Source organism: Populus nigra, chromosome 12 (genome assembly GCF_951802175.1).
Source record: "Populus nigra chromosome 12, ddPopNigr1.1, whole genome shotgun sequence".
Lineage (NCBI taxonomy): Eukaryota > Viridiplantae > Streptophyta > Magnoliopsida > Malpighiales > Salicaceae > Populus > Populus nigra.
In genome coordinates this window covers 4,515,860-4,537,037 of record NC_084863.1, presented here as the reverse complement: position 1 = coordinate 4,537,037, position 21,178 = coordinate 4,515,860, and the positions used below count along the sequence as shown (strand labels likewise).

At 34.1% G+C, this 21,178-nt stretch overlaps 3 protein-coding genes across 4 annotated transcripts; 2 read left to right on the top strand and 1 right to left on the bottom strand.

Moving 5' to 3' along the window:
- Window positions 1-52: 52 nt before the first annotated feature.
- LOC133670030 (pentatricopeptide repeat-containing protein At4g13650) lies at window positions 53-5,540 on the bottom strand. 2 transcript variants are annotated; one of them, XM_062090426.1, is made up of 3 exons: window positions 5,292-5,540; window positions 1,913-5,089; window positions 53-395 (listed from the first exon to the last, which is right to left on the bottom strand). In XM_062090426.1, exons 1-2 carry the CDS (start codon window positions 5,430-5,432, stop codon window positions 2,012-2,014), a joined length of 3,219 nt encoding a protein of 1,072 aa, XP_061946410.1. In that variant the 5' UTR covers window positions 5,433-5,540; the 3' UTR covers window positions 53-395; window positions 1,913-2,011. The 2 variants fall into 2 exon arrangements, with proteins under 2 accessions (XP_061946410.1, XP_061946411.1); XM_062090427.1 differs by having other exon boundaries at window positions 53-281.
- Window positions 5,541-6,625: 1,085 nt separating this feature from the next.
- LOC133669261 (PHD finger protein ING2-like) lies at window positions 6,626-11,920 on the top strand. Its single transcript, XM_062089325.1, has 7 exons — window positions 6,626-6,757; window positions 6,868-6,939; window positions 7,477-7,697; window positions 10,752-10,815; window positions 10,922-11,187; window positions 11,324-11,362; window positions 11,705-11,920. The coding sequence occupies exons 1-7, from the start codon at window positions 6,712-6,714 to the stop codon at window positions 11,816-11,818; spliced, it is 822 nt and encodes a 273-aa protein (XP_061945309.1). The 5' UTR covers window positions 6,626-6,711; the 3' UTR covers window positions 11,819-11,920.
- A 4,578-nt stretch (window positions 11,921-16,498) lies between these two features.
- LOC133669530 (protein SINE1-like) lies at window positions 16,499-19,950 on the top strand. The gene is made up of 3 exons (XM_062089716.1): window positions 16,499-16,758; window positions 17,302-18,646; window positions 19,308-19,950. The coding sequence occupies exons 2-3, from the start codon at window positions 17,309-17,311 to the stop codon at window positions 19,797-19,799; spliced, it is 1,830 nt and encodes a 609-aa protein (XP_061945700.1). The 5' UTR covers window positions 16,499-16,758; window positions 17,302-17,308; the 3' UTR covers window positions 19,800-19,950.
- Window positions 19,951-21,178: the final 1,228 nt, after the last annotated feature.

The following is a 21,178-nucleotide window of genomic DNA, read 5'->3' as shown; positions in this document are numbered from 1 at the left end:
AGGTTCTTGCTATAAGGTGACTCGTTGCAGATATGAGCACTGAGACGAGGGATTTACAATGAAAAGTTTGCTTCTTAAGACTATTTATCTCAGAGTGTTCCAAGTACATACAACATATTATGCAAGGAGATGGGAGATAAAAGAAGAATGGCATTCTCCAGGAAAGGAAAGATTCAGAAACCTTATGATATGAACTCCAAATTAGAAACGGTGAAGAAGTATCCGAGTCCTTTAGGAAGGACTCACTATCAGCAATGCCACCAAGTTCTTCATATCCAGAGCTGAGAAATATGGATAATCAGAGATGTAGAACTCGGGAGAAAAAAGGTTTTCTCCCATTGAATTATCACAATTCACAAGTATACAAAATTTTCTGTGAGTAAACAAGACAGAAACTGCAGTTAAAAGAAAAAAAAATAGCCCATAAAAGGAACCTGTTAATTTTTCACCTTGCAAAAGAAAAATGATGGAATTACAGGGATAAAAATAATTTTTCCTTAGGAAAGCACACCCTGTTGCATCTGGAGCATGTGGGAATAAACAGCTCCAAGCCAAAAGAAAAGTACTAGTTATTTTGAAGTTGACATGCACATTACTACACATTTTAAGTATCAAAGCAGATCAATTCATAGAAATCGTAGTTAAATATTCAAATAAGACCACACACAGAAAAACATGAAGAAAATACTTATATCAGCCCAAACAGATCAAAATTAACCATACTTGATTCATATAAATCATACCTAAATATTCAAATTTGGCCATTTATGTTATTTTGGGATCCAAATTGGCATGCCAGTAATGAATTGTAACATGGATTATTTGACTGTTCGTTTCACAAATAATGACTACAGACTAGCATAGCTATTGAAGGATTTCTTTTTAGTTTCTACTCTCCCTATCCAATAACAAACAATAGAGAATTCACCTCTTCTGGTTGCCATCATGAGGATAGTAACCTAACATTTCAGTCAGATTCAAAGATTAGATATTATTTTGCAGGAAATATTGGAAAGAAGCAACAACTTGATGACAAGGCTCTAATTCACTGCTTCTGGTTATCGTCATGAGGACAGAAGTGTAGAATTTCAATCAGAATAAAAAAAATTAGCTATTACTTTGCACGAAAGATTGATAATAAGCAATAACTTGATGACAACGCAGCAAAACTACCAGCTTCCAATTCCCAGGTCATGACCATCTTGGGCATTGCTACTTTGGACCAAAGTCACCGAGTGAATCTTTCATTTCGTATTAGTAAGAACTAAAAAGAAATCCATCAACAGCAATGTTTGTGAAAACAGGATTTAAACTTCTACATCATGCTGCTGCATAGAAAAACATAATAGAGAGTTGATAAAACACAGGTTTGCCAAGTTTTTCCATCATGTTGAAATTCTACCTGTGTATTTGCATATATAGAACCTTGTACTTAAAACAGGTGAAGATATAATTAAGTGGAAGTGAAATATGAAAAACCTTTGAGAGAAACATTACTAAACTCAAATATCTAATTCTCTGTAAGTATGTCTATAGAGAAAAAAAATTGCACCAGTCCAATTCAATTAAATGCTCATGTCAGAAAATATACTTACAAGAAATTGAGAACTGTCATTTGTTTAGGAGCAATTATTTATATCATTGACAAAACTTCCAAATGAAACAAAATGTAATGTCAGAAGACATTCGTTTTTATTCCATTCTTATTTTTCTTAAATAGAATGATTAAGTCAAATGAAAGCTCCACGATAAATTGAAAATATGCTCTACATAAAACAAAATAGAAGACCTCTATATTTGGAAGCTATATTGTTTTCATAAATCTCCATTTTCATCTTTAAGTGAAGTTTCCAAAAAATAATTTTTAAGAATATTGATTGGTAGGTGGGTAAATGAAGGATGAAGCCATTACCTCACACCCCACTTCAAGAACATGACAGGTGATGTTACCAGCTGTTGTGAATTCCCATTAGTTCGTGCTGCTCGCCAATAATCTTCACAGTGTTCTCAATTACCAATAATCTTTACATGAACAAATACCACCTTCAAAATGATGAAAGCGGTATGCATCTCGGACTATAATTGCTCGATTTGAAATCTTTGATACAAATTTAATCCATGAGTGGCAATCTTTACATACACGAAGGTTCTTCATTACATGTATTGGAACTGTGTCAGACAAACTAAGGAGTCCAAACGTAATAGCCAGTTTCTCACTGTGAATGTAAACAGTTGGATCCTTCTGCTCCTGCTCTACATCATTCAAAAGGCTATATCGATCTTGAAAATAACCAATTTCAGCTGCTTTTTTATTTAGTTCGGCCAAGAACTCATATATTTTATCTGCTAGTGGATGGAGTCGATCACCAACATAGAATGCGTGAACCGAATTCTTAACCTCTATCCAGCTACGACCAGGCTCCTTCTTCACACCCCTGTTTCTCATCATTTGCCTGGTCTGATCCCTGCAATCCCATTTCCCAGACACAGCATACATATTTGACAAAAGAACGTAAGTCGCTGAATCTTCAGGTTCCAATTCCAGAAGATGCTGAGCAGCAAACTCTCCAACTTCCACATTCTTATGAACTGTACAAGCACTCAAAAGTGTCCTCCAAATCGTTGCATCTGGTTCAATTGGCATCTCCTCGATAAACTTTCTTGCACGACTCAAAAACCCTGCTCGGCTGATCAGATCCACAACACACGCATAGTGCGCAGGCTTAGGCACTAAGCCGTGCTCTTTGCTCATAGACTCAAAGTAGCCAAGACCCTTAGTAACCAACCCCACATGGCTACAGGCTGATAAAACTCCCACAAAAGTGACGTGGTTTGGCATCTCACCAACCTGTTTCATCTTCTCAAAAAGATTCACTGCTTCATTACCATATCCATGTTGAGAATAGCCTGTGATCATGGCATTCCAAGAAACATCATTTTTCTCTGGCATCTCACAAAACTCCCTCCTGGCATCTTCAATGCTACCACACTTTGCATAAAATGTGATTAAAGCATTGGAAACTTCAATATCTGAATCAAACCCTCTTTTTATAATCATCGCATGGATCTGCTTCCCTTGTTTTATGTTTGCAATATTAGCAGCAGCACTCACAGCAGAGCCAAATGTGAAAAAACTAGCTTCTAGTTTAGCTCTATTCATTTGAGCAAAGACCTTCAGTGCGTCCTCACAGTATCCACTCTGTGCAAAACCTGAGATCAATCCATTCCATGATATACTATCTTTTGCATCTATTTTCTCAAATTCCAGGTAGGCTTCTTTGATCCTACCACATCTGGCATAAAGACTAACAAGTGCATTACCAATTGAAAGGTCTTCTGAATAACCAGAAACGTATGATTGAGCATGAATTTGCCGTCCTTGATTTAGAGCTTGAATACCTGCACATGCACTGATTGCACTAGAGAAACCTATGTTATCAGATTGGATCCCTCGGTTAAGCATTTCTTTGAAATGTTTAAGAGCTTCAGCAAACAAATTGTGCTGTGCATACCCTGAGATCAGAGCTGTCCATGACACAACATCATCCTCGGTGAGTGTTCTAAGAATTACATGGGCAGTATCTAGTTTTCCATGCTTAGCATACATATCTATGAGCACGCTACAAACATACACATTAAACTGAAAGCCAGTCTTTATGACTTGAGTATGAATCTGCTCTCCTAGATCAAGAGCACCCACTGAGGTGCAAGTTCTCAAAATACTAGGGTAGGTGAATTGATTAGGTATCAGGCCTTTAATCTGCATTTGTCTAAATATTCGAAATGACTCCCTTAAATTATCTGACTTCCCAAAAGCCACAAGCATCACATTCCACAAAACCACATTTTCTGTCTGTGCTGTGAGAAACATTTCATGGGCTGTTTTTGTATCAGAGCAGTTCACATAAAGATCAAGCAGCGCACCTTCAACAATCATGTCTGAAGATATCCCTGCTTTTATCACATATGAATGAAGCTGTTCTCCCTTACAAAGGGCCCCATTTGATGCACAGGCACTCAAGAGACTTGCAACAGTAACACAGTCTGGTTTCAAGTAATCCCGTTTCATTTTCGTGAACAATTCCAAAGCACCATCACTAAATCCCTGCTGAGCTAGGCCAGAGATCAGCGAGTTAAATGAAACTTCATCCTTAGACTGCATTTTGCTGAAAACTTTTTCAGCAGATACAAAGTTTGGCATTCGGGAATATAATGTGACAAGAGCATTGCAGACATAAGTTTCCAAAGAGGATCCATACTTGAAAACTAGGGCATGAAGTTGCTCCCCAACATCAAATAACTTTATTTTTGTGCAGCCACTTAGAACACTCGAAAACACATAGGGAGTGGGAAAAATTCCCGCTGTATGCATTTCACAAAAGAGGTGAATGGCCTCTTCTTCATATCCATTCTGTGAAAAACCAGAGATCATAGCCACCCAAGAAACACTATCCTTCGTGCATAAATTATCAAATACCTTTCTGGCAGATATTATAAGCCCATTTTTGGCATACAAACCAATCAAAGGATTAGAAATAATTGGACTACAAAGAAGACCATGACAAATAATCCTAGCATGAATCTGCTCTGCATAGCGAATACCATTTCTATGACCAGAACAAGCCCTTAAAACACTGGCAAAAGAAATTTCAGTTGGACTTACATTTTCCTCAATCATGCACGAAAATAGATCCAGCACTCTGTTACTCATTTTCTTTTCCATAAAACCAGAAATTATCTTATCCCAACTTCGCACACTTCTATTAGGCATGTCCTCGAAAACCTTGACTACACCATCCAAATCACCTAACGCAAAATAAACATCAACAAGCTTGTTACACAAAACACTTTCATTGCCAAATCCCAACTTCAAAATCTTCCCATGAAGTTTCTTGCATTCTACCAAAGACCCAGAATTCAAACAAAGGTCTAAAAGCCATATATATGTTTGACAATTCGCGCAAATCCCACGGTGTTCCATCAACTGCAGAAACGCAATCCCTTTCAAATTCTCTTCATTTACTTGGTTGGGAAATTCATCGAATGCATAGCAAGCTAGAGCTGGTCTACTTAAATCCCAGCTAAAACACTGCCAAAAAATATAAAAATCCAATTAGAGAGAGAGAGAGAGAGAACTTTTACATGTGAAGCCTGTATCTTTAACACTAAATCGTCGCTATTTACTTAAATTTCGATGAAATGAGAAGTTATACACATGATTTTTTAACATGTCTTGCGTGTAAAATTGGCAATAGTAATAACAATGATAAAAGGTGGGTGTTAGTTGTTACCTTGCGGGGGTTTGGGGAGGGTTTTAGAGAGGGAGTGGGGTTGAATTTGCGCGGGAAGTGAGACAGGAAGGATTTTGAGAGTGAGCCACGAAGGGAAATCTGATTAAGAATCATGGGTTCTCGTTGGATTTGAGTGAGCATCAATCAATCCAATGGAATACTAGCTTTCATGTCTTTCTGAGATGGTAGATTGAGAGAGGCAAGACGTGTGGTGATTATGGGTAAGTGGACAAGAAGAGAGAAGGATGGATTTTTTGTACACTTTTTTTTTTTAATTATGGATGAGAGTACTTACTTGTTTCAAGTTTGAAAATAACAATAATTAAAATGAAAAAATGATCAGCAATTGGAAAAAAAATCTCTAATTTCAATTTCTTTACAACTTCTTTAAAAAAATTTTAATTTATAATTTTACCTAATCTTTTAAATAAGAAAAAATAGTAAATTTCTCACAATATATTCCCAATTTTAATTCTTATAAAAATAATTTTGTTTTTCAATTATATATACATTTAAACACTATATAAAACCTTAAATAGGGCATAATAAATTTTCTAAATCATCCTAAACCAAACTAATACCTTCTTAATATTTTATTTTGTCTATCAAAAGTTGAAAATATTTTAAAATTAAAAAAAAACCTTAAAAACATAATATAATCACAAAAAAATAATTAAATACTCTTAGTTATTTTTATAAGATTTTTTATTATTGTTTCGACAAATTAATTTCTTTGAATAAAAAGTTTCATAAAGAAATTATCAGTTATTCTAGAAAATTATACTAATATTAAAAATATTTTACAAAGATTTAAAAACTTTTTATCCTTTGTACTTAATTTAAATAAAATAGTTTAAAATAAAATAAAAACATGAATATTAATAGGTTTATTTGAAAAAAGACTCATATATATATATATATATATATACACACGCACACACACACTAAATATTATTAATGAAAAGAGCACTTAAAATTATATTATTTATTATGTGTACCCTGATATTTTATAATCAATCTAAATTTGTTTTTATTTGAAATTTCATTTTTAAGGTTAATTAAGCATAAAATTCAATACTGTCAGTCCATAATCTTGGCGTCTTTCAGAGTATTTAGAAACTCCAAAAAAAAATATTTACAAGTTTTCTTAATAAATATTATAATTAAATTAGGATCCTTTATTTGTTTAATTATAAATATATGTTTAATTATAAATATAAATGAACATCATTGTTCCTTGGCTTCCCAACGGTCAAAACTCGTATCTCGATTTTTAATATTACAAAAAAACCCAAAATTCCTCCAACTAAAATAAATATATCAAACACGACACCGTTTCCTCCCTCTTTAAATCAAAAACACAAATCAGGAATCTGCAAAACCCTAGAATTTCTAAAAACTTAATCCCTAATCTCAATAAATGGCAATTGCACGAACTGGAGTCTACGTTGACGATTACCTGGAGTGTAGGTTCCTCTGCAGTCCCTGGGTTTCGCATCAAGTTTCATTTTTTTCTTGAAATACAATCTCGTCAATGTTTAATAAATTTCGTATCTTTTTTTTTTAATTCCAACAGATGCAAATACATTGCCAGCTGAGCTTCAACGGCTTCTTAATACTGTTAGAGAGCTTGATGACCGATCCCAATGTAAGAAAACTCCCATCCACATATACGTATACATGCATGTATTTTTGTACACATACATTTCACTTGTGTGTATATGTATAATTTTTTAAATTTTCTGCAAGTATATAAATGTCACTATCTAGAAGGTTGTAAAAGTTTTGAATTTTTTTTCAGGTTTATTGCTTAATTGTTGTACATTCACATGTATTCATGCATATAAACTGTGAAGTTTTTACTTTTAGGTTTGCTTCTGGTGAAAATATAATGTTGTATAGTAGGGTTATTGCTTAATTATTGCACATTTTCATGCATGTAGGTAGGTATTTGTGTAAACAAGCTCTAAAATTTGTTTTTATGGTTTAATTACTTGGAAACAACAGAATTTCAATTGTTATATGAATATAAACATGTGCACGCTTTACATGCTTGTGCATGTGTGTATGTTACATTTTCTTGTATGACAGGAAGTTTTGATCCAGCCTTCATTTAGCCAACATGTGTGTGTGTATGAATGCGTATGGTTAATTTTTTGATTTTTTGGTATTTTATGGGTGGAAGCAATGATAAACCAAACAAGGCAACAGACAAACTATTGTCTGGGATTGGCATCTCAAAGCTTAAGAAAAGGAAATGGTAGTATTTATAATTGCTACAACACTAATAACAATGAAGAGGATGAGGCAGTTGAGAAAATGAGGAAGGATATCGAGGCAAATCAGGATAGTGCATTGAGTTTGTGTACAGAGAAGGTTTTGTTGGCACGGCAAGCTTATGACCTTGTGAGTTTCTTTTATTCCAAGGCCTTTCTAATAAATTGTTTCTTGCAACATCTCAAATTGATGTTATATGGGGCATGCTGATTTATTAGGAGTTTGTTGGGGTATTATGTAGTCGCTACAATGAAAAGGGGTATTTGATTCGTATTTAATAAAACATAGGGGGCATTTTCGCATTCAAGGTTGTGTTGTAGTTCTTAGGGATTATTTTGTTTTGAATTGCTTTATGTCAGAAGACATGGAGAAAGATTTTTTAATTCCTATAAAGTAGTTCTTTGACTGGATGATAAAATTCTGCTATAGTCTTCTCTGATTTTGGCTATGGAGAATAGTATGTAATGTCTTCCACTCCAAAGAAGATTTCTTTCAGGGCATTGTGAGGTAAATATCTACTTTGTGATTATTGCTTTCAGCATTGTCAAGTCCTTGGTACTTGGTAAAGCCCCTAGCTAAACACAGTCTTGCCCTCTTCTCATTTTCCAATGATGGAAAGCTTTAGTGAATAAGTTACTATGCTAAAGCATAGTATGTATCTTATTTTCCAAGATTCAAATGCTTGACTGGGTAGTGCAACACATTCAGGATGAGATTGTTTTCACCAAAAGGGACAACCAAGACGTATAAGGCTTAAAAAAAAAAAAGTCTGTCTGAAGTTCATTTACTCATCTATTCCCTTTGGGCTGTTTAATCTGTTCTATGTGATAGCTAGGTGTTAGCCAATAAGCAATGTTGCATTAGTCATACATTGTTCACAGATAGCATCTTAACTCTGGCTTAACTGAAACTGGAAAAGGAAGCGGAGAGCATTGAGTGTTGGTAGATGGAATGCAATTTGTATGTAACTAATATAGTTTATCTTCCTAAATTACTATACAGAAGTTCATAAAATTCTATTAATAGAGAGAAGAGTATAGGCACAGCATGACATAAATGGTATTCCAATGTTGTCAACCTGAGCTCTGAGCACAGACAATATTGGAGCTTTCTCAGCATTGAATTACATTTTAGCATCATTGGCATTTCTTCAACAGGATGATATGATCATTGTGAAGGAATTTTTGTAGTTTTTTTTATGGTGAAACCAGAGTTTGGAGCACTTCTAATGGGCAATTCTCATATCATGTATTCAACCAGGAATTTCTAGTGGGTTAAGGATAAAAAACAGCACCACTTTGCTTTTATTAGGTTAAATGGAAAATATATCATGTTAAAGAACTGATCTATGATGCACTCAAAATTTCAAGTTAGATGGCCAGGTGAAATTATATCCACTCATCTTTTCTCTTGTTTCCTTCATTTGTTGAGGGTTGATTGTGGACAAGGATGACTCCCAGATCCTAAATTGTCGCTATTATTGGGATATCTGAGCTGACAACTTCTGTTCCTCAGCTTCCCAAGCTGTCAAGCAACTTGTAATTAGGGTTTTTTTTGGTAATTTAGCTTGCTGAGAGAGATCAGTTCGTTACAGGCTAAAGACGCTTATAACTGATTTAACACCAGTGAACTGCGCTTGACCAGGAAACAGAGAGCTGGCTGGCCTCTATGTTAAGTAAATTTTTCCTAGTATAGCAAATATGGAAGCGACCATCTAGTGATGGTATTATCTGTCTTTTTCTTTTTTGTATTCTCTTTTTCTTAGGTGGGGGTTGAGTAAAATATCCATCTTATGTGAAGGTTGATTTGACACACTAAAACTAATGCTAGAAGAAAGTTTAAAATTGGAAATAATTGAAATTTTTGTTAGGATTTAGGATTTTGGGCATGCTAGACTTCCTTCCTCTTGGCCTTTCCCTGATTTTTTAAGGTAATGTTCTAGTTTTGCTTGACGCGTACAGCTGAATGAGAGACTGTTTGATGAGACTATCTTGTATTGCAATTTCCTGTAATCATTTTTTCATAATTTTATGGCAAGATTCAAAAACCATCTTAACTGAACTTTAGAATCAGTAGCCAATATTGCTCCTACATATATTATTGTTCTTCTTTCTTGACTGCTCATTTGCACCATTGGAGGTTTCTCTTCACCTGAGGACATTTACTGAGCAAGTAGAGATTTCCTCAATTATTAGGGATTTCATCAATGCAAGCAAAGCCATCTAGCAGTTGTGCCTTTCACGTAATGGAATATCCTGCTGAACTCACTCGGGTTTTTTCTAGATGCTCAGTGTAGCTAGCTTGTGAGACCCCAATAATCTAGCTTTAAGTTTGGGCTGAGTTGAGGATAATAACATATGATCCTTCTCATTCTAAGTGTTACCTGAGACATATGATAGATTCTCTCCTCCTGTCATTCTGTTAGGAGAGGATATTCTCTTTTTCTTAGGTGGGGGTTGAGTAAAATATCCATCTTATGTGAAGGTTGATTTGACACACTAAAACTAATGCTAGAAGAAAGTTTAAAATTGGAAATAATTGAAATTTTTGTTAGGATTTAGGATTTTGGGCATGCTAGACTTCCTTCCTCTTGGCCTTTCCCTGATTTTTTAAGGTAATGTTCTAGTTTTGCTTGACGCGTACAGCTGAATGAGAGACTGTTTGATGAGACTATCTTGTATTGCAATTTCCTGTAATCATTTTTTCATAATTTTATGGCAAGATTCAAAAACCATCTTAACTGAACTTTAGAATCAGTAGCCAATATTGCTCCTACATATATTATTGTTCTTCTTTCTTGACTGCTCATTTGCACCATTGGAGGTTTCTCTTCACCTGAGGACATTTACTGAGCAAGTAGAGATTTCCTCAATTATTAGGGATTTCATCAATGCAAGCAAAGCCATCTAGCAGTTGTGCCTTTCACGTAATGGAATATCCTGCTGAACTCACTCGGGTTTTTTCTAGATGCTCAGTGTAGCTAGCTTGTGAGACCCCAATAATCTAGCTTTAAGTTTGGGCTGAGTTGAGGATAATAACATATGATCCTTCTCATTCTAAGTGTTACCTGAGACATATGATAGGTTCATTCTCTCTCCTCCTGTCATTCTGTTAGGAGAGGATATGATAGATTCTTTCTAATTAACGCACACTCAAATGTCTTGTACTTTGATCCGTATGCAGATAGACAGCCATGTAAAACGACTTGATGAGGATCTGAACAACTTTGCAGAAGATTTGAAGCAAGGTACAATAATGGATTGTCACTACTTTATTGTTGTCTCTTGCTACACTAAACCTAGCACAGGATCTATTTAGTGGCTTAATTCTTTTCCTTTTTGTCATGTATTCAGAGGGAAAACTATCACCAGATGAACCAGCAATCCTTCCTCCACTGCCTATAATAGTCCCTAAAATTGAGAAACGCAGGAATTTTTACGGAACACCTCAATCTCAATCGAAAAGGATTGATTTCAGGGATCGGGATTGGGACAGAGAGCGTGATAGGGATTTTGAGCTAATGCCTCCTCCAGGAAGCCATAGAAAGGATTTCCCTGTTCCTGTTGAAATTGAGCAACCCATTGATCCCAATGAACCTACCTACTGTGTCTGCCATCAGGTTTGACTTTTTGTTTGATGTTATTTCAGTTTCAAATTCAACTCTTTCTTCTGCAGAGTTGCTTTACGGTTTCTTTAGATGCACAATAAAAATTCTTGTACATCACTAAGCTTCTGTAATGTTTGTGGTCATTTAGGTGTCCTTTGGAGATATGATTGCTTGTGATAATGAGAATGTAAGTACTTTCACCTTTGCTCTGTGTATATTGGTGCTTGTCTTCTTGATTGAAGTTCATTGCTGTGGTTCCTTGTCTAGAGTTTCATATCTTGCACTCAACATGAGTTTAAGTCATAACAAGTTTTTGTCAACATTTTGATAATATTTCAAGACAATATTTATGGAGTGCACATGATAGATTGATATGGCCAAAATAATGAGAATTTATAACCCAGAAATCATAATATCTTTGATCTTTCATCATTTTTATTGCAGCAGAACAATTTTAATAGTTGTAACTGTTTCGTATGTGTGAGAATACTTTTGCTAAATACTCACCCACTTGTTTGTCTGTTTACAGTGCCAGGGAGGTGAATGGTTCCATTATTCATGTGTTGGGTTGACACCGGAGACAAGATTCAAGGGAAAGTGGTACTGTCCAACCTGCAGGAATCTACCCCAATTTCAATGGTAGAATGTATTCATAATTACAGTTTCTTTATTGTACCATCAATTTTTGTTTGCAACAAAACATTACAACTGCAATGTGGTCAAATAGAGCCAGGTTTTGTTCCAACATTGGATTCTCTGAAGTTCTTATGTTATCCTCCCCTCTCCCTCTCCCTCTCCCTCTCCTTCTTCCTCCCCACCTTGCCCTCCCTTCTTTCCAGGAACAGCAAGGGAAAGAGATGTTTACATATCCCCATCGATACCGCAGTAAAATTCATTATTCATATATTACTATGAATTCTTGCATCCATAACCGAAGTTATTTCAACAAGGGAAAAGTTGGATCTTGGTACACAGCTAATCCAAGAATAGTTTAACCAGTAAAACCAGAATTAATAAACAAATGCCCGAAATCCCCTGTGCTTTAGCAGAAGGCAAGAGCAATGGCATCTTCTGGTGGGAAATTGAATATTTTTCGAGGGGGGAATTTGGATAGGTAGGTGGTATGAAAATTTGAAGATAAAGTTTATACTTTTATTCTTCTTGTCTTGCATCACAATTTACAGCTTTACCAGTGCGAGTCATGGGGCAGGGATTCTTTTGTATCCGTCGTTATCTTGCTCTACCTACCTGTTATCTGTCTCTAGCATCCGAAGAAACTTGGACCACCGGTCACTTACTCCGGCACAATCTGTCGTGGAAACTATTCAGTGTATCTGTGTATGGACGGATATCTGACCAAAAATCTTATTACTAAAAACGATTTAAAAATATTAAAAAATAATTTAAAATAAAATATTAAAAAACAATAAAATTTTTAAAAAATATTTTTAAAACACAAAATTCATTTTAAAGAATTATTAACACGTAAGGCCAGAACGCAAGACTCGTGCGTGGTTTTGCCAGGCTAAAGGGGAGGCCCAACTGAGAGGGGCATTGTGGTAATTTCACTAGGCTTGACTCTCCTTTTTGTACTCTTCTGGACAGCAAGATTCAATTTGAGACGAATGAAATAGCGGGAAACATTTAAGATTTTGGGTGCCCAAAAGTAAGCGCGAGCTTGAAAATTGGAATTCTGAGCTGAATGACGAAGGTACCCTCGTCAAGACATGCAGTGCGCTGTCCCACTCTCACTTCCCAAATCTTTTTACTAGGGGGGTGAAGTGAAGGTACTGTCATTTCACAATCAACATGATCTTTTTGTAATTTTGTTTTCTACTACGGTGAGGGCGGTGCTTTGTAAAAATTTATTTTTTTATTTTATTAAAAATAAAAATATATTATTTTAATATATTTTTAAACAAAAAATATTTTAAAGTTACCATTATTATAATATCAAATAAGCTTTGTTCATTATTACAATCCAATCGTATTAAAAAATCTTGTTTATATTTTTAAATTATTTTTTAAAATATTTTTGAATTATAAATTTTATACCAATAATTTTGATATTTATTGGTTGATTTTTTTATTAAAAAAAAACAATCTTTATTATGATACTCGTACTACTCTAAAGGTAGTTGATTTTTTACATGAATGTTGAGGTGGGATCATATCGCTATAAAAAACATTAGGTTTTGAAATTCTTGAACTTCAAACTTCACAAATCTCTAGGAATCAATTAAAGTAAATTAAATGGTTCTTTACGACGGATTGAACAATTGGCGTTCGGTTAATAAAAAATACTTCTACACAAGATTATATATATATATATATATATATATATATATATATATATATATATATATACAGCAATAGTTAATTTTAAAGTATTTTTTACTTAAAAATATATTAAAATAATATTTTATTATTTTTTTTAAATTTTATTTTTTACATCAGCGTATTAAAACAATTTAAAAATCTAAAAAATTAATTTCAAGAAAAAAATAGATTTTTAGAATTGATTGAGCAATTAGTGTTTGATTAGTTTGGTATTGTGGTTCAATCGTGTTTTTGAAAAATTTTGAATTGTTTTAGTTTTAAATTATTTTTTTTGTGTGTTTTTGAATTGTTTTGATATGTTTACATCAAAAATAAATTTTAAAAAGTAAAAAATATATTATTTTGATACATTTTCAAACAAAAAAAACACTTTAAAAAATCTAGACATTGAATCCACACAACACAATTCCATGTCTAAAATGTCAAATTTAGTTTAATATATATGATTAAAAGTTAAGTAAAAGGGAGGAGAAGGAGAGGTGAGCATACATTAATAAAACTTATGAAGAATAAAAATATTGAGCAGTAATGAATATCAATTGACGCGCTTAAAAAACAATATAAGAAAGATAGTAAAGACAAACAACGCATAATTATACTAAATAGGATCGGTAGTCTATTAAAATACAAATTAAATAACTCTATTTATAATTATCCTAGGCCTAACTGAATAAGAAAGAAAAATTCATAAATTAAATAGGAAGAATAAAAGCACCATAAAAAAAAATATTTTTCTAAACTAAATAATAATAAAAATGACTAAGGAAACATGTAACTTCTCTTAAAAATCATTTTGCATTAGTTTTCCAAGGTTTGAAGGAAATTATCCTCAAGTTTAAATTGTTCTTACATTGATCTAATGGATATTTAATCAAGACAGTCCAGCCTATTTTCTTTCTCCCCTTCACATTAAAAATTGCATAAGAAACATCAATTAACAAATTATTTCTCTTCTACTAGCTTCTAGAGTAATGAATTGCAAACCTCAAATTTGTTTTATCAATACATGTTGTAATTATATAGCCGTTGAACAAATCTATCTATTTTTTTATAACAATAAGCTTATAACCAAAAGATCTACATAGAATAAATCAATAATTTTTTTTTATTGAGCACCTTTCATGTTCTTTTTTCACATAATTTCTATCTTATCAAAGAGGATACTATTCATGACATCATCAATGTTATTATTGTCATTTTATAACATCAAGATAAATATCATAAAATCGACGGAGAACACCAATTCACATCTATCTATTTATAAATGAGATCACCAAAATCTTTATGATACTCATCTCGATCAAAAGACTACCTTCTCTACTCTTGTCTCTAAATTGAGTTCTTAAAATTGATTATGGATTCGTAATCTCCTCACCAACCTCTAGTTTCTTATCCTTCATCTCTGCCAATTGACAAATAATTATTCAGCATGCCTCTACAATGTTATCATCCCCATTTGATAGGTTAGTAATTAATTATATAATTTATCTACGCTTGTCTTCTATCACCGATTTCTAAATTTCTCTTTCTCGAGAGAGAACTTCTCCATCCCCTTTACATGAGCATGTTTTATTATACAATCATCTCTTTCAGTCATGGATATTTAACATACCACAACGACTAATTACTAGGAATCGTTTAGCTCTAATATCAATTGATGCCAACAAAAACAATACAAGAAAGATAATAAGCACGAACAACACAAAAATATGCCAAATAGGATCACCATACAAAACCCTAATTTGAGATTTTATTGTTAAATATTTTATACTTAAATAATCTTATGAAATACAAAATAAAATACTCTATTTATAATAGTCGTACCTAAACCGAATAAGAAAAAAATTCCTAAAATAAATATAAATAATAAAAACCCACAATTTGTTTTTCTTCTAAACTAAAGCTTTATTTGGTAGCTTGACCAACTAAAAAGAAATAAAAATAATTAAGGAAACAAATTACTTCCTTTAAAAATTCTTTGGCATTAAATGGTCTATGTATATGAATATATTTAGCAGTGTGGTAACAGTTGCTTTTTAAATAATTTTTCATGTTGAAATGCATGCTAATGATGTTTTTTTATTTTTTAAAAATTATTTTTGACATCAGCACATCAAAACAATTCAAAACATATAAATTATATTAAATTTTAGCCCAAAAAAATTAAATTTTTTGGGAACACGGTTTGCACCGTGTTCCCAAACGGTTTCTATATAATGAAATAAAAGAAATTAATATCACGATGAAATAAAAAGATATGAATAGAGAAAACAATAAAAAGGAGTGTTTATGGTTTTTTTTATTCACTTTATAATTTCTTCAACATGATAATTAACATTGATTATTTAAAAAAAAATATAATTGTTACAAATTTAAGCCTAACTTGATATTACGTAAATTTAACAATTGTTAACATATCAGTAAAGTTAACCATATAATTTTATTAATCACAGTTCACACAGCTGAAAATAGAAGAAATTTATAAATTCTACCATTTATTTTATTTATTTTTTATACTCCTTTTATTTTACTACTATTGATTTTTTATTTTATTTTAAATGTTTGTTTTATATTAGTATTTTGTTTTTTAAAATATTTTTTATTTAAAAAAATATTAAATTTATGCTCTTCTAGGTTTTTTTTTATTAATTTTAATATTTTAAAATTAAAATTAAAAAATGTCTTTAATGAAAAAATACTTTTAAAAAGCTTTAAATTTACGTTAACAAATATTTTTAGAGGATACTTGACATTGAGATTAAAATTGCTTTTCGTCAAAATTAATTTTTTTTGAATTATTTTAATATTTTAATATTAAAAAATAAAATTTAAAAAATAACCTCCGCACGCCTTCCTAATAAACGGTAAAACTTTCAGTCCCAAAAGTGCAAAATGGTCCCAGATGACAAAGCGAAACTGGATGGAGCCCACTTAAAGAAGGATAGCGGCGGAATTTCAGAGATGGATTTGAATTTTAACGTGCCCCTTTCCTTTCACAACGAAGACAAAAACACAGAAGGAAACCTCATCGGACAGCTAGATTTGCTTAGAAAATATTTATAAAAAACGAAACCCACCAACTAAAACTCACAACCATTAACCAATCTCTCATTTCGTTTCCAAAAGATTTCATCTTTTATTTTTAAAAAATCTGTTCTTGATTTGTGTAAGAAGTGACGAGAGCAGTATATAGAAGAAGCAGCAGCAGCAGCACCAAGAAACACAGAGAGAAAGCTTAAAGAGGTAAGTTTTGTGCTCTTTGTGGGGTTTTCTCTTATGCTTTCAAAATGTTCGTTTGCTAGTTTAAGTTCTTCTTTTCAATTCTACTCTCTGAAAGATTTTGGATTTCTTCATATAAATTTGTGGTATTTTTTGTAGATAAATGGGAACCCTTTTTCGCTCTCTCTCTTTTTTTCCCTGTTTTTCATTTATATCTAAAGTGTTGGTTTTTCCTGTTTGGTCTCTGAGAAAGTGCGGGAAAGAATGAAATTTACTTGTTCAGTCTTGGGCAGACCTTTCTTTGCTTTAGTACTTGAGAGGACATGAAACTTTCATGTGATATGGATTTATATTTTTTCTTTGTTTGGATGTTAGTGAGTATATAATGAATCTGATAATTAAAAGTTAACAGCTCTCATGGAGAACCCTTAAAGATGCAAGCATTTAGGCATAGAATTGGAAGTAAAGAAGAGGCCTTGTAACTACTGAAATCATTTCCAGCATAGTAACTGAGTTGTAGAGAATATATTTTGATAATCTCGATTCCAATTGATTGTTTGGTATCAGGTATACAATGGGAAGAAATCTCAGTCCAATACTGCGGCAAGAATTGGCAAATCTTGACAAAGATGCTGATAGTCGTAAATCAGCAATGAAAGCACTGAAATCGTATGTGAAAAGCTTGGATTCCAAGGCAATCCCACAATTTCTTGCTCAAGTTTCTGAAACCAAAGAAACTGGGTCTTTATCTGGCGAATACACAATTTCACTCTATGAAGTTCTTGCTCGTGTCCATGGAGTTAATATTGTTCCTCAGATTGATAGTATCATGGCTACTATCATCAAGACTTTAGCTTCAAGTGCAGGGTATTTTCCTCTTCAACAAGCATGCTCCAAGGTGGTACCAGCAATTGCAAGATATGGCATTGAACCGACGACACCAGAGGATAAGAAAAGGCATATAATCCACTCACTTTGTAAGCCTCTTTCAGAAGCTCTCTTAGGTTCTCAAGAATGCCTGACTTCAGGGGCTGCCCTTTGCCTGAAGGCTCTGGTGGACTCAGATAATTGGCGATTTGCTTCGGATGAGATGGTGAATCGGGTTTGTCAGAATGTGGCTGTCGCTTTGGAGGAGAAGTGCACGCAAACTAATTCGCACATGGCCTTGGTGATGGCTTTGGCTAAGCATAATGCTTTGATAGTTGAAGCATATGTAAGACTTTTGATACAGTCAGGATTGCGTATCTTGAAAGCTGGGGTCTTGGAGGGTAATTCTCAGAAACGATTATCAGCTATCCAAATGATCAATTTCTTGATGAAGTGTCTGGATCCTAGGAGCATATTCTCAGAGCTTGAGTTGATAATCGAGGAGATGGATAAGTGCCAGTCCGATCAGATGGCATTTGTGAGCGGAGCCGCATTTGAAGCTTTGCAAACTGCAAAGAAAATAGCTACAGAGAAAGGGACAAAATTTGAGAAGAGTTCTGGTTCAGTTAGTGGATCAAACTTTGGCAGGAGAGACCACAGAGGGAGGAGAAATTTGTCCAGTGCCTATGGTGATCAATCTCCAGCATCTGTATCACCAGAATCACAGACTCTTGATTTCTTTATGGAATATGAATCTTTCACTGAGTCACCTATTTCAACAACTAATGTTTCTTCTAATGAGTGTGACCGTGGGAGTGTGAACCGAAAACTCTGGAGTTTTGAGAATGGAGGGGTGGATATATCTCTAAAAGATGGTTTATTTTCAGAGTTGTCTCAGGGAAGTCCCGTCCACGATGCATTCTCTGATCAGTCTGGGCTGTATGAGCTTACTGAAAACGGAGGAAGTTACATGGGTGAATTTGCAGGGTTCTTGCCTAGAAGTCCTAGAAACAAACTATCGAGAAGCACCACTCCCAGCCCTCAGGTATTGTGCTGGGACTTGTTTCATTAGTCACTTCTACGATTAGTTAGAAAAAGACCGACCTCAAGTGAGCTCTGATGGTGATTTTGGACACCTTTTCTTAATGTGCAGCTTAGGAGGTTTATTTTTCTTGTTATTCTTAACCACAAATTTAGGCATTGATTAGTGACAACGGATTTTAACCTCCGGGTTCAGAAATAGGCTGGCCACAGTGGTGATTTTCCATTTAAAACATATTTGATAAGGATGTTAAACTGCCACCAATGTTTTCAAAATACAGGTCAGACAGCTTGGGAACCAGTTTGAAGGATTATCCCACATTTCCCATTTGGAATTAGCTTTAATTAGTGGTTTCATTGTTGTAAAATGGCTACGTATCCTCCCTTGCTGTCAAGCGCACATTAAGTCATAGCTGATATAAGTTGCCTAAATTAATACAGTGATCACAGGCCTAAGGGAGGCTAGATTTATTGCTGAGATTCTTGTTCCACACATGATCAAATTACTTATTTACATATGGCTGTAGGCTTGTGCTCCTTTTTTGTTGCAGTTGCATGAGATATATCAACATTTGCCAATCGCTACAAATTTACTTGATGTTTGTGATATTGGATTTTGATTGCTAATATAGATTGCATTTGACACCATTTTGTTTGTGTTTCAGCGGTCACGATCTCATATAAATGCTGACAACATTAGCATCTTCACAACTCCCAGGAAGCTCGTACGTGCTCTTCAGGATCCTAATGATTTGGATTCAGACTTCTCAGAGAAACAAAATGGAAGGTTTGAAAGTCCATGCCCGAGCAAATTTGATTACAGCCCCACTCCGAGATTAAAACGAAATGGCTTTCAGCATGATGTGGGTTTAGAGGTCGATGAGAATGGAAAGTCGTATACTGGCGTTGAGGAGTTCCAAGGCGCCTCTGAATCAGTGGCATCAACAGATGACATTCCAGTCAAAACTGATGTGCAAGCATCTCCAGAGGTGATTCGTGGAAATAAACCTTATGCTAATAAATTTTGCACTGAAAAAGATGCGAGGAAGACTTCTTCTATTTTAGCTGTTGGGTTCTGGATTGCTTTGCTAGCAATTTTTGCCTCATTAAAGTGCATTTATCTGCAAGATGATGACCATCATATGGTTCCAACTTAGTTCTGACATTTGTATCAAAATCTTCCAATTACCTTGTATTAGGTCATTGTGAAAATCCTATGTTTCTCTGTAGTGTAAGGTAGTCAATTGTTCAAACTATGAGTTGGATGATTATGTGCTTAATATTAGGAAACAATTTCTGTTGCTGCAACCATTTTTTTATCATTAAACATGTTCACTACAGAACAGAATAATGTTCCTTAAACTTCACCTGCAAAATCAGTTTTGCTTATTTTTCAGAAGAGGAAGGGGAGAAACTATAGAAGCAGAGACAAGAATTGTCCTCTGGACAGTGAAGTGATATGTGATGCAAGCAACTGTGCCTTCTCTTCACAAATATGAATGGTTTGCAGCATGTGTTTCGTTTCTTTTCAAATTTTATGATAACAATTTCTGTATGTGGGTTACGAAAAACCATTTCTTATATCTACAGCTGCTAGGAAGATGTAGATATTGATATAGTCAAAAACAAAATTAACCAAATTGTAAGGTGCTGAGAATTTGGTAAACTACCGAGCTTGAATTATTGAAAACGAGGGTCGATGAGAAAAGCAACCGGTTGATGACTGTGAAGTCGGGTCGTGAGCTGGTGTAAATCCTGCTCATCTGCTCAGTTAAATTCTTATAATTATCATTTTCTTTACCCTCCATTTCCTCACTCTCTAGTAGACTGTCTTTTCATTTATCATCTTCTTCTGATTTCTCGCCTCCCAGCCAGTAAAAATTCCTTTTGAGCCCCAAATTGCCCCACCGTTGGCCAGAACCAAATCCACTTTTGCTAAGGCCAGGAGGAACAATGCCGAAACTTGATAAGAACATAGGCCTCTACAGAAGTCTTATCCCTCTAATCCATATGCATAGGTTGCTTCTGATGTGCTTACTGTAAGATGGCTAATAAATAAAACAACCCCTCATTTGGATCGATGAAAATTTCGAGTTTGAGACAATAAGCTCTGAGCTTAAGTGCTTACATTTCTCCATGGAGGCCCAAAATGCATCTTACTTCAACCACATCTTTTGCATCAGTGCGTATATTTCAACCTGCATCAACGCAGACAAAAAAAAAACTTCATGAATTGACAGGAAAACTTTACAAGACAGTTTTAAGAGCACTTTGTTGGAATTGAGAAACTTAAAACAGTTTCGGGAACATGTCAGCCTATTCTTCCTTTCAGCTTTTAGCATCACTGCATTCTGATCCTTTACAAACGATTTTAGTTCATTTCTTTTATCTTATATTTTTATTTACTGAGTAGACTGTTTTCTGAACCCGATTTTCTGCACAGGCTTCGCCAATGTGCATTCCAGTTGAAATATTTCTCAAACTCAAAGCAATTGGTGCTCGTGCTCCAGCAGTTGTAGTTCATCTGGCCATTCAG

Bases quoted from the DNA above. Each gene is read 5' to 3' on its own strand.
- LOC133669530 (XM_062089716.1), top strand. From the start codon at position 17,309: ATGGGAAGAAATCTCAGTCCAATACTGCGGCAAGAATTGGCAAATCTT. The intron at 18,647-19,307 runs GTATTGTGCTGG...TTTGTGTTTCAG, and splicing joins GCACCACTCCCAGCCCTCAG to CGGTCACGATCTCATATAAA.
- LOC133670030 (XM_062090426.1), bottom strand. From the start codon at position 5,432: ATGCTCACTCAAATCCAACGAGAACCCATGATTCTTAATCAGATTTCC. The intron at 5,090-5,291 runs GTAACAACTAAC...ATTTTTTGGCAG, and splicing joins CCTCCCCAAACCCCCGCAAG to TGTTTTAGCTGGGATTTAAG.
- LOC133669261 (XM_062089325.1), top strand. From the start codon at position 6,712: ATGGCAATTGCACGAACTGGAGTCTACGTTGACGATTACCTGGAGT. The intron at 7,698-10,751 runs GTGAGTTTCTTT...ATCCGTATGCAG, and splicing joins CACGGCAAGCTTATGACCTT to ATAGACAGCCATGTAAAACG. The intron at 10,816-10,921 runs GTACAATAATGG...TCATGTATTCAG, and splicing joins TGCAGAAGATTTGAAGCAAG to AGGGAAAACTATCACCAGAT.